This window comes from Balaenoptera borealis, assembly GCF_965194805.1.
Source record: "Balaenoptera borealis genome assembly, chromosome: 12".
NCBI classification, from domain to species: Eukaryota; Metazoa; Chordata; class Mammalia; order Artiodactyla; family Balaenopteridae; genus Balaenoptera; species Balaenoptera borealis.
The window spans coordinates 83,768,311-83,782,129 of NC_138869.1; the positions used below are offsets into that span (position 1 = coordinate 83,768,311).

The 13,819-nt window shown below is 41.3% G+C and overlaps 1 protein-coding gene across 19 annotated transcripts in view; it reads right to left on the minus strand.

Moving 5' to 3' along the window:
- Nucleotides 1-13,819, minus strand: part of PKHD1 (PKHD1 ciliary IPT domain containing fibrocystin/polyductin) — a 476,353-nt gene that overhangs the window by 330,039 nt on the left and 132,495 nt on the right. For all 19 annotated transcript variants that reach the window (XM_082346239.1, XM_082346233.1, XM_082346232.1 and 16 more), the window contains one exon: nt 7,524-7,680. In XM_082346239.1, the coding sequence (XP_082202365.1) occupies nt 7,524-7,680 (157 nt within the window). The remainder of the gene's footprint in view (nt 1-7,523; nt 7,681-13,819) is intronic.

The following is a 13,819-nucleotide window of genomic DNA, read 5'->3' on the forward strand; positions in this document are numbered from 1 at the left end:
AAAAATATTAATGCAGGGTATTTCATTTGTATCCAATGCCTTCAGATGGACTTCCTTTAAATCCAAGCTGCTGTCAGTGAAGTCTTAAAACTGCAGACACAGGGTAACCTGCCCCGTAACTCCCAGGGTCCTGATGCACAGAGGGACCACACAGGATGTCCCAGGAAGCCCTGTTTCACAGCATTCCCAGATCACTGCATTGTAAAGCATTATCTGAAGCATACACCTACTGAAACTGAGGTTGGTTTGGTTCTAATTAGAAGGAACCAAGTGTACAAACCCTGGGATAAAAAGGCTGTGCCAAATACAGCACTTAATACCTCACTCCAAAATCCTCAAACCTTTGACTACGATGAAGAAACTGTAGGAGACACACAGATGGCCAACAGGCACATGAAAAAATATTCAGCATCGCTAATAATCAGGGAAATGCGAATCAAAACCACAGTGAGATATCACATCACACCTGTTAGAGAGGCTATTATCAAAAAGACAACAAATAACAAGAGCTGGCGAGGATGTGGGGGAAAAGGGAACTCTCCTACACTGTTGGTGGGAATCTAAGCTGGTGCAGCCACTGTGGAAAAGAGTATAGAAGTTCCTCAAAAAACTAAAAATAGAACTACCATATGATCCAGCAATTCCACTTCTGGGTATTTATGTGAAGAAGACAAAAACACTACTTCAAAAAGATATATGCACCCCTATGTTCACTGTAGTATTACTTACAATAGCCAAGGCATGGAAACAACCTAATGAATGGATAATTAAAATGTGGTGTATATATACGCGTGTATGTGTGTGTGTGTGTATATATATATATACACACACACACACACACACACACACACAAAATGGAATATTGTTTAGTGATAAAATAGAATGAAATCTTTCCATTGCAACAACAGGGATGAAACTTGAGGGCATAAGGCTAAGTGAAATAAGTCAGAAAAAGATAAATACCATTTGATCTCACTTATATGTGGAAGATAAAGAAAAGAACAAAACAAAACAAAGAAACAAACAAAAAACAGACAAATCTGAGCTCATAGATATTGAGACCAGATTGGTGGTTGCCTGACGTGGATGGGTGAGGGGTAGGTGAAATGGGTGAAAGGGGTCAAAAGGTACACACTTCTAGTTATAAAACGAATACATCCTGGAGATGTGATGTACAGCATGGTGACTACAGTTAATAATACTGTATTGTATATTTGAAAGTAGCTAAGAGAGTGGATCTTGCAAATTCCCAACACAAAGAAAAAAAATTTTGTACCTATCTATGGTGACTATTGTGGTGATCATTTTGCAATATATACAAATACCAAATCAGTATGTTGTACACCTGAAATTTATATAATATGTCATTTATACCGCAATAAAATTTTTTTTTAATTTTTAAAAAAGAAACTCTACAATGAACCCAGTAGTCGGTCAAGAAAAGATGGCTCATCTCAATAAACCAAGAATATGCATTGCTAGACTATAGAAATCGCCAGTATAATAGACTAAAAAGATCTGAGTGTCCTCAAAACTGTGAACTAAAAGAAAGAGTTTGGAGAAAACGAGACCACATTCCCAACTGCAGCAGAAAAACACGCTTCCACAAAGTCAAAATACCAAGGAGAATGGAGGCAACCTCGTGGATAACTCAGCTACTTCCACCTCTGTATCCTTCCCTCTCTTGCTGTAGAAAAACACTTCAATATGCATTCTGAAGATAACAGAGGCAGAAGCCATCTGAGGTCTTTATTGCCCAGCTAATTCTTTGAGTAATCCAGTTTGCTTTGTATATAGAAGCAGCCACTAGCTGTAAATAAAATTGCAACTTAGGCCTGACATTCAGCCATCTCTTCTGTTATTCCCTTCAATCCAAAAGAAACAACAACTAACATGAACTGAATGCTTGTGCTGGGCCAGACCCTGTACTAAGGGCTTTAGAAACATTCTTTCATTTAGTACCCAAAACATCCATAGGAGTTGGGTGATACATTGTAGTATGGCTACACAATAGCAAACAGTAAATGTTAGCAATTGCTGTCCCTGCTGCTATTACTAAAACAGGCCTTACTCTAAAGAGGAGAAACTTGAGGCTTACAAAGGCTGTGCAACTTGCCCAAGGTCACAAAGCCGGTAAGAAGCAGAGCCCAGATTCAGACTCAGTTCTTTCTGGCTCAAAAGCCTGCCAAGCATTTAACTGCTTTGGTATACACCAGTAGACCAAGAAATAGAAAATCACATGAGAGGAAGCCAATGCACTATTAAACAGCAGAAGTTTCTGCTCAAGCCTTGTAAAATGAAGGCACTGTGAGTAATAAGAAACTACAAAATATCTTCCTCTTGAAAGCCCAACACCAAGGGAAGAGGGGTTTCTAGAGTTCATCCTCCCCTTTATTAGTCATCAGATCTAGACCACTTCACATCAAGCTGGTTGACCACCAGGACAGAGAGTCACTGCTTCATTCAGAAAATATGGATGCTTCCCCAGCTACAGACCACAAGCCCAAGATCCTTGACCAGAATCCATAATAGTGCACACAAGAGGGTAACGTTCCATCTCTGTTATTATGGCTCATCATAATTACCTGGAATAAAATAATAAATTTTAATTCAGCGATGCCTATGGCCGTTGGGCATCTTAACATAAAAGAATGAAAAATATAATTAACTAAATCAAGGCAATATGCCTATTTCCATCCCAGCTCATTAGTATTAATTGATGGGGTTAATTCTCTTTTGTGTTTAACAGTACCTCCTAAAAAATAATTAAAAAAAAAAAAAGAGAGAAGGAGGAATAGAGGGAACAAATAGAAATGGTAACTGGACAAAAGTTCTAGGTCTTTTGCTAATTAAGATGAAATCATAAGAGATATAGCTGAAGCTCTTATCAGGGTCACAAAATAATGTGCCATTTTTTCCAAAAAGTTCAGGAATCAGTACATACAGCAGCATAAATAACGGTGAAAACTTAGTCTTTGGGTGCCATTTCCAATTGCCTCAAAGAACTTTATAATCCTCCTATCTACTATAAGTTTTACTTGTAAGAAAAAATAGTGTGTTCTATTTTATACATGGAAACATAAGGAAGGCACAGAGAGTTCAGAACTCTCAAGGGCCATATGTAGAACTGTTGAACTCCTCCTGATGGAGGAGCCTGGTCTCTGTATATATTGGGATCCTGGTTTCCATGAATGGAAAAAATATGGAGGATGCAATATCTTCATAAAGTAGTTCCAAATGTAGTTCTTAGGTGATCTAGTTTCACTTCTATTTAGCACTAATCCTTTCAAAGTGTGTACATACTTCATGTGGAATGTTTTCTTCATAATACTGTGGAAGTGGCTGAGAAAGTACTTCCACTATAATACTTTATATCTTGTTCGTTAAAATCTTTTGAATAAATTATTTTTTGGCTTGAAATTTTTCATGCCTTGTTTCATCCCATAGATGGTATCAAAAAATAAAGAAAATTTCACACAGCTATTTTTCTGATACCATGAATGGGTATGAAAAAGACAGTAACAGATACTCAGAGAGTGAATTGCTGTTATTGATGATGATGATAACAATTCAATCTTATATTTGAATAGATTTTTATTGTCCTTCAACTACTTTCACACCTATTATAGACCAAGAGAAGACATTAGGGGTTGAGAGCTACACCATATCAACCAGACAGTTGAGAGCTGGGGTTCTTCCCCAGCGAAAGCCTTCTTCATATGTCTTTTAGAAACAAACAAAAAAATAACTTAGCATGGATTTTATATTTCTAATTCATAAAGATATACTTTTTTATGTAGATGTGTAGATGTGTATACATGTGTATGTATGTGAATATATGTAAATTTATGTATTTATGTGTGTACATACGTATATAGATAGATATCAGTGAGCACAACTAAGGATAGTAAAAGCCAATTAGTTGAGAAAAGTGATATTTAAGAGAGGAAGAACTTAAAAATTATACTTCTTAAATTTCATCCGGGATCTGAATTCTGCACCATTTTACTTGTCCACCCATTCAAAAATCAACACATGTACTTTGAGCCCACATCATGAGTCAGGCACGGTCCTAGACACTGAAGAGACAGCAGTAAATAATTGATGGAAGTTCTCTGCCTTTTTGAGCTTATCCTAGCAGAGGAAATGAACTGTAAATAAACAAGTAAATTATAGTATCTCATGTAGTGATAAGTGATATGAAGAAAAGTAAAGCAAAATAAATGGATGGACTAATAGGATTGTTATAATTTTAGAAAAGATGGCAAGTCCTCTCTAATAAGTTGACATTTTCTCAAAGAGAGAATGAAATAAGTGAGCTAGCCACATGAATATCTGGAGGAAGAATATTCCAGGCAAAGGGCATTATGTGCAAAGGCCGTGAGGCAGGTGTGTCACTGGTATATTCACAGAAGAGCTGGAGCAGAGTGAATGAGGAAGGCAAGGTCAATGAAGGGATCAGAAGTTTAATAATGGTGTGAACCTTATTCCTAGTGAGGTGAGAAGCCATTGGGGTAGGGGTGGTTGAGAAAAGAAGTAATAAGATCTGACATATTTTAAAGGGCATGGACAATAAATTATTGGGGGTTATTTTAGCATATAGCACAGAAGTCAAATACCAATGACTTAAACACATGAAGGTATATTTTTCTATCACAAAACGTACTTCAGAGGTGGGCAGCCCCAGGTGCCATGCTAGTATGACAACTCGGAAGGTGGGCAGCCCCAGGTGCCATGCTAGTATGACATCAGAGTCCCGGGTTTCTTCCATTCTTCTGTTTCCTCATTCTTTTTTTTGGCCACACCAAGGGGCATGTGGGCTCTTAGTTCCCATGCCCTTGCAGTGGAATCATAGATTCTTAACCACTGGACCTCCAGGGAATTCCCTGTTTTCCCATTCTTAGCAAGTCAACTCATGGTCCAAGATGGCAGTTGAAAATGTAGCTATCACATTTACATTCCAGGAAGCAGGGAGGAGAAAGAAAGAGGGACAAATAGGGCATGCCTCCTACTAAGCCATCTCTACTTTAGGAAATGTCCTAGATGTCCTGTACCACTCTTCCCCTTACATATCACTGGCCAGCTCTTAGCCACAGCCTATGTCTACCTACAAAGGAGATGAGGAAATATAGCATTTTAGCTGGGTACACTGCTGCCCCAAATAAAAACTGGGGTTCTGCTACTAAAGAAGACAAAGGAATTAGAAACATGGGAACCAGTTAAGAAGTTGTTTGAAATGGTCCCGGCCAAAAGTTAGGTTGAATAGGACTAGGTTGGTACTAATGGGACACACGTTGAAGATTTAGCCAATAAGATTCACTGATGGATTGGTCATGGAATATAAGAAAAAGAAAGATATCTAGGGTGCCACCAAGATTTCTGGCCTGAGCCACTGGCTATTAAGTGAGATGGGGAAATTCCTCCCACGTTGAATCTGTGTGTATATTGACGTCTACACGATCAAAACTTGTCTCAGGTACAAAGTACATGCTCTTCACCTCCTCTCCACTATCCAACTCTAATCTTACATCCCGGACACTCGGATTACTTCTGTCTACATTCTGCCTTACCTCCTACATCACATGTTTTAGAACTAGACATTTTACTCTTTTATATTTGCTCCCTAATTACTTTTTCTTTAGCAGTAATGCACATTATTCATGTTAAGCATTATTCTTCACTTCTTCTTGTGTCTCACACAGAGTGCCTAGGCCACTTAATAAGCATTCACAAGTCATCTGTTGAACCAAATTTCATCTGTGTCCTTTCCCAGTTCTCATACTTTCTAGAAGCTATGACCCATATCTCTGTGATTAAAATCTTGCTTTCACTCTAGGCAACCCTGCTCCCTACCAACAACTCCTGTTTGTACAGAAACGGGTGTCCACCACTTATCCTCACAATCCTACCAATGGGGGGATCCTTCACATAACAGACTTTCCCTCTCCATGCGATGAGGGTTAGCGCTTCTAAACCTAGTCACTTATTCTAAATAATGAGAGTGAAGTATTGCCTGAACCAGGAACATTTAGGAATAACCACCACTGAAAGGTGACAGCTTGGGACAAGTATCTGGGTCACTAGGATCTCGAAATCTCCAAGAGTGGAAGCCAGGTGTGTATCCACATACCTCTGCCTTTCCCTTGCCCTCTGTTCTCCTCTGATGCCTCTTCTCCATCTTCAGTCTCTGGCCCTATCGACAAACACCATTCCTTGCTGGAACATTTACCTGGAACTACTAGGATATCCAGAGACTCAGATGGGCTGAGCTTGAGGTCTTTTAGCTGCAAAACTTCTCCCAAATGGTATCAATATCAGGCAAAGACCCTTGAGCGCCTGAAGGGCATCCCATCCTCCAACAGGATTTGACTCCTGTGGTGAGAATCCTAGTTAAAGGCCTGTAAAGAGCATCTTTTCTCTGAGCTGAGACTTGAAGTCTGTAATTTCCCTTTGTCATTGCCAGTCCTTAGGTAGCTGCTAGCTGTCAATAAGTCAGGACTCCCCATAGCCACTGGCTACACACACACACAACCACCACAAAGACCGGTCAGGAGCTCAAGCTCACAGACCTTTTTCCTAAAGGGTACTAATTAATTGATTTGCCTGAAATCTTCTCCTTGCTACCAGAGGAAAAAAAAATAAGCTTGTAGAATAAAGAATGTAAAATTCCTAATAAGTCCACCTGTAAGAGACGGGTAGTAACACTCCATCAGTTTATCCTCTGCAAAATATTTTATTCTCCCTCATATAGCCACAAGCTTACTTTAACAGGAACAAATGCTCCTGTAAATGTTAAATATATTTATAGTACAGAATGGTATTTTAGTGCAGTTTTATAGATCTCCATAACTAATCACATTTGCCAAGTAATTTTCATTTGCCAGTGAACAAGAGTCCCTTTGATAACCACTCATTATCTGCCACTGAAGTAGGCAATGATTTTTATTCTCATTTAACAGATAAGGAAACAAACTCACGAGGAGGTAGAAAAAACTGACTTAGTCACTTGGTAATGAGGGGGAGGGGTTAAAATTTGAATTCTCAGTCTCTCCCAAATTCCCAGACCCTAGAGCTATGTGGCCGGGTTCGCAATAAGGAAGCCTATTTATATGACTTTCCACGGGACAAGGAAGTCAAAACCACAACAGGGTAAAAGCAGGAAGGCATTGCTTTCTTGGCAGGGAATTTCAAAGGCAGCAGCATTAACTGATTTCAGAGCCTCCTGCTATATTGTGAGTGCTGCCAGGGACAAGCATGAACACAAAGGACTTGAATAAAGAAGCATATTCTTGGAGAACACTGTTCACCCTCTTGCATCTGAAAACTTAAAATAATCAAGCTCTGTGCTTTTAAGAGTCTGACCTTCTGACCACTTCTTCCTTTCATAGGGAAATCTCAGTTTGGTCCGAGAATAAATTGTCAACCAAGTGCTGGAACTTATCCAAAAAGTTCCCCTTCCTTCTGCCCCTAAAATGATAAAATCATATATAATAACGCCACCCCCATCTCCAAACTCCGCAAACCTTTTACGTGCAGGAAGTTGAGGATGCTGGTGTTGGTGTCCAACAGGAGCAGCTGGCCTTTCTCTACAGTGACGTTGTCGCCCTCTTGTGGCAGTCTCTCGGGAAACCAGCTGTGAGCCCTGGACCACCTCCGGCAGAACTGAAAGGGAAAGTTGCCCTGGAAAACAGGTTTGGTTATTTTGTTTTGTTTTGTTTTGTTTTGTTTTCAAGCAGGATAGTCTGGGTGATCCATCAGAACAGAAACTCCTTAAATTCAAATTAATTTAAATATAATTTTAAACATCTCCATAAAATTAGTCACCCTCGTACAACTATCTCAAAAAAGGGAAAATACGGAAGGGGCAAAGTCGTACTCAAAGTTCTTCTGTGTTCAGCCTCTGGAATTCTCCAACGATATGCTGGTAATACTTTCTTACCTTTTTTTCCCCAGCACAGGCCGCCTTCTACCTAACAGATGGGGTCGATTCCATTTTTTATTTTTACAGACGTGTATTGAGTCTTGGACAAAAAGTCATAAATAGCCAGGAATAGAGAGAATTAAAACATTCTGCTTGATGTGTGGCATTTTGCTTTATATAATTGGTACCATTTTTCACTGGCTCTGCTGCCAAGTGTCCTTGTTTTATAGGAACATTCCTCTCTCCACGTGTTCAGATCCATCCTCCCACCCTGCCTCTTTTGATATTACTGATGCCTTTCCCTCTGTGTTTGGTGCCTCCACGCTGGCAAAGTTTGTGCACAGGAAAAGTGCCAGCTGACTTCAGGTGACAACCCAGAACCTCTGAGGGAGGTGCCGGGAGCGGGAATGTGAAGAGCCTAGAGGAGGAAGCACCCTTCACCCCCTGCCGTCTCCCTCTCAGAGCTTCTGGCTTCCTGTTAATTTACAGTCACATTGAACTCACGTGGTTTTCAAACCAAGGATGTGAAAATCACAGAAAGCAGTATCTGGCTCATGCAAGAGGCGGAGAACAGGTTTAAATGTCCTGTGCAGCTATGGAACTGTAATTCTGACAAATGTAATGAAGTCCTCTTGGACAAGGTGATTAGCTCAAGGTCATACAGATGACATCCTCTTGGACAAGGTGATTAGCTCAAGGTCATACAGATGACATCCTCTTGGACAAGGTGATTAGCTCAAGGTCATACAGATGACACGTGTATGACTCTCTCCCCACAGTTCTTCTTCCCACACAGATGCCAACCTAAAGCGAAGCCCCAGTTCCTATAAAACAACTGCCTAGAAAGTCCTCTTGTGAGATGTTTGAGGCAGATGGGAGAAGATCATGAAGAAGGGGAGGCATGTTTATAATACCAATAACTGCACCTCCACAGAGAACAGTGCCCTGGAGTACTTCTGAGAGAGAAAATGGACAAATGTGTTGCCAGAAGTCAGTAGATTTTCCAGGTGTACTGAGCCCCAGCTCACTAGTCCTGAGTTATATACCGAACCCGATCACCAACAAGACTTGGGGATAAGGAAAAGCAGGATCTTTTCATTTTCTGCATCTATAAAGGAGAAATAAGTCAGTGACTTATCCCAATTTAAGAGATGGAAAGGCATCAGGCACAGTGATAAGCAGTCCCAGGAAAAAAAGAACGTGTGGTACCCAAGCATCATTGTGAGCTGTATGAACCGTGACCACAGGATGACCATCCAAAGATTCAAAAAGTGGGACAGAAGTTTAGCTCTCTACCTATTTCACACTGAAGCTAGGCATGGGGAGGTAAAATTACAGAAAGGGCTCCTCATACAACTAGACATTCTACCTTCCTATAATCCTTTAATTCACTTCTGCAGAATCCACAAAGAAAAAGGGGGGCCAATAGGAGGAAACTGGAGTGGAATAAAGTGGTGACAAGATGGAAAAGACCAAAAGATGGTGAAGACAACTCCAGAGAAGGTGAACCAGATTATCTGTAAGTCAGCCCTGAGTCACTAAGACAAGACATGTGAAAAAGCTTGGATTTCTAGAAGGTCAGAGATGGAAAGGACTCTAGAGAAATCCTATCCCTTTATTTTAAAGATGATGTTTCAGACAGGGTTTCTCAGCCTAGAGCTGTTTAAGGTGCAGATTCTCTCAATGCCACCAGGATGGCACCAAAAGCTCAGGAGGAGGGATCAATTAGGAGATTGGAATTAACAAATACACACTACTATATATAAAACAAATAAACAACAAGGACCTACTATATATAGCACAGGGAACTATATTCAGTATCTTGTAAAAACCTATAATGGAAAAGAATCTGAAAAAGAATATATATATATATATATATATATATATATATATATATATATATATCTCCAAATTACTTTGCTGTACACTTGAAACTAACACAACATAGTAAATCAACTATACTTCAATTTTTTTAAAAAACGCTCAGGAGGTGGGACCAGGGATCTGTCATTTTAATCATCTCCTTGATGGCACTTCTGCATCAAATTTTGAGGACCAATTCAAGGCAAGGGCTAGAGAAGAGGGAGATAGATCCAAAAAAGGAACTGGGAGGCTCCCTTCACACCAGCCCCTGAAGTCCAGGGAAGGCTAGCAAGGGTGTGTGGATGAGCCATGAGGAGGAGTGAAAAATTCAGCAGCTTCAGCAGCTTGACTTTTTCTGAGACGTGAGCCTCGTGTTCAGATCCAAGCCCAGCTACAGAACTACACAAAAAACCTGGGCACAGGACCCTCACAATGGGAAGATCTGGAACAACTAGACATTGATTAGGTAAAAGGAAGTCAGAGGAGGACCATTCCATGATGTCTTCCCGTAATTAACTTGAGAACGTTTCAAACCTCAAGGTTAGCACTGATACCTGTCATCTTAGCTCTGAGGGAACTTTAAAGACTTTCTCTCTGGCTCGGAAGCAGCTGTGTGTATCATTGGTTGCCTTCCCTGTGTTCTATCATCTTGGCCTGGTCGAAAAGCCTTTGAAAATTGCCCTACTCAGGACCTTCAAGATGGCGGAGGAGTTAGACGTGGAGATCACCTTCCTTCCCCCAAATACATCAAAAATACATGTACCTGTGGAACAACTCCTACAGAACACCTACAGAATGCTGGCAGAAGACCTCAGACTTCCCAAAAGGCAAGAAACTCCCCACGTACCTGGGTAGGGCAAAAGAAAAAAGAAAAAACAGAGACAAAAGAATATGGATGGGACCTGCACCTCTGGGAGGGAGCTGTGAAGGAGGAAAGGTTTCCACACACTAGGGAGCCCCTTCACTGGTGGAAACAGGGGGTGGGGGGTGAAGCTTCAGAGCCGTGGAGGAGAGCGCAGCAACAGGGGCGCAGAGGGCAAAGCGGAGAGATTCCCACACAGAGGATCAGTGCTGACCAGCACTAACCAGCCCGAGAGGCTTGTCTGCTCACCCTCTGGGGCAGGTGGGGGCTGGGAGCTGAGGCTCAAGCTTCAGAGGTCAGATCCCGGGGAGAGGACTGGGGTTGGCTGCATGAACACAGCCTGAAGGGGGCTAGTGCACCACAGCTAAATGGGAGGGATTCCGGGAAAAAGTCTGGAACTGCCTAAGAGGCAAGAGACCATTGTTTCTGGGTGTGCGAGGAGAGGAGATTCAGAGCACCACCTAAACGGGCTCCAGAGATGGGCAGGAGCTGTGGCTATCAGTGTGGTCACCAGAGGCGGGCGTGAGATGCTAAGGCTGCTGCTGCAGCCACCAAGGAGCCTGTGTGCGAGCACAGGTCACTATCCACACCGCCGCTCCCGGGAGCCAGTGCAGCCCACCACTGCCAGGGTCCCGTGATCCAGGGACAACTTCCCCGGGAGAACACACGGCACGCCTCAGGCTGCTGCAACATCATGCTGGCCTCTGCCACCACAGGCTCACCCCGTATTCCGTACCCTTCCCTGCCCCTGGCCTGAATGACCCAGAGTCCCCTAATCACCCGCTCCTTTAACCCCCTCCTGTCTGGGTGAAGAACAGATGCCAGAGGGTGACCTACACGCAGAGGCAGAGCCAGAGCCAAATCCAAAGCTGAACACCAGGAGTTGTGCGAACAAAGAAGAGAAAGGGAAATCTCTCCCAGCAGCCTCAGGAGCAGTGGATTAAATCTCCACAATCAACTTGATGTACCCAGCATCTGTGGAATACCTGAATAGACAACGAATCATCCCAAAATTGAGGCAGTGCACTTTGAGAGCAACTGTAGACGTGGGGTTTGCTGTATGTAACTGACTAGATTCTGATTTATATGTTTATCTTAGTTTAGTTTTTAGTGCTTGTTATCATTGGTAGATTTGTTTATTGGTTTGGTTGCTCTCTTTTTTTATTTTTTACTTTTTTTTTATTACTTTTTTATTTTAATATATTTTTTAATTTTTTATTTTAATAACTTTATTTATTTTATTTTATTTTTCTTTCTTTCTTTTTTTTCTCCCTTTTCTTCTGAGCTGTGTGGCTAACAGGGTCTTGGTGCTCCAGTCAGGTGTCAGGACTGGGACTCTGAGGAGGGAGACCTGAGGTCAGGACACTGGTCCACCAGAGACATCCCGGCCCCACGTAATATCAGTCAGCAAGAGCTCTCCCAGAGATCTCCAACTCAACGCTACGGCCCTGCTCCACTCAACAACCAGCAAGCTCCAGTGCTGGATACCCCATGCCAAACAACTAGCAAGACAAGAACACAACACAACCCATTAGCACAGAGGCTGCCTAAAATCATACTAAGTTCACAGACACCCCAAAACACACCACCGGACGCAGTCCTGCCCACCAGAAAGACAAGATCCAGCCTCATCCACCAGAACACAGGCACCAGGCCCCTCCACCAGGACACCTACACAATCCACTGAACCAACCTTACCCACTGGGGACAGACACCAAAAACAATGGGAACTATGAACCTGCAGCCTGTGAAAAGGAGACTCCAAACACAGTAAGTTAAGGAAAATGAGAAGACAGAGAAATCCGCAGCAGATGAAGGAGCAAGGTAAAAACCCACCAGACCAAACAAATGAAGAGGAAATAGGCAGTCTACCTGAAAAAGAATTCAGAGCAATGATAGTAAAGATGATGCAAAATCTTGGAAATAGAATGGAAAAAATACAAGAAACATTTAACAGGGACCTAGAAGAACTAAAGAGCAAGCAAACAATGATGAACAACACAATAAATGAAATTAAAAATTCTCTAGAAGGAATCAATAGCAGAATAACTGAGGCAGAAGAACAGATAAGTGACCTGGAAGATAAAATAGTGGAAATAACTACCACAGAGCAGAATAAAGAAAAAGAATGAAAAGAATTGAGGACAGTCTCAGAGACCTCTGGGACAACATTAATCGCACCAACATTCGAATTATAGGGGTCCCAGAAGAAGAAGAGAAAAAGAAAGGGACTGAGAAAATATTTGAAGAGATTATAGTTGAAAACTTCCCTAATATGGGAAAGGAAATATTCAATCAAGTCCAGGAAGTGCAGAGAGTCCCATACAGGATAAATCCAGGGAGAAACATGCCAAGACACATATTAATCAAACTATCAAAAATTAAATACAAAGAAAAAATATTAAAAGCAGCAAGGGAAAAACAACAAATAACATACAAGGGAATCCCCATCAGGTTAACAGCTGATCTTTCAGCAGAAACTCTGAAAGCCAGAAGAGAGTGGCAGGATATATTTACAGTGATGAAAGGAAAAACCTACAACCAAGATTACTCTACACAGCAAGGATCTCATTCACATTCGACGGAGAAATTAAAACCTTTACAGACAAGCAAAAGCTAAGAGAATTCAGCACCACCAAACCAGCTTTAAAACAACTGCTAAGGAACTTCTCTAGGCAGAAAAAAACAAGAGAAGGAAAAGACCTACAAAAACAAACCCAAAACAATTAAGAAAATGGTAATAGGAACATACATCTCAATAATTACCTTAAATGTAAAGGGATTAAATGCTCCAACCAAAAGACATAGACGGGCTGAATGGATACAAAAACAAGACCCGTATAAATGCTGTCTACAAGAGACCCAGTTCAGACCTAGGGACACATATAGACTGAAAGTGAGGGGATGGAAAAAGATATTCCATGCAAATGGAAATCATGAGAAACCTGGAGGAGCAATTCTTATATCAGACAAAACAGACTTTAAAATAAAGACTATTACAAGAGACAAAGAAGGACACTACATAATGATCAAGGGATCAATCCAAGAAGGAGATATAACAATTGTAAATATTTATGCACCCAACATAGGAGCACCTCAATACATAAGGCAAATGCTAACAGCCATAAAAGGGGAAATCGACAGTAACACAACCATAGTAGGGGACTTTAACA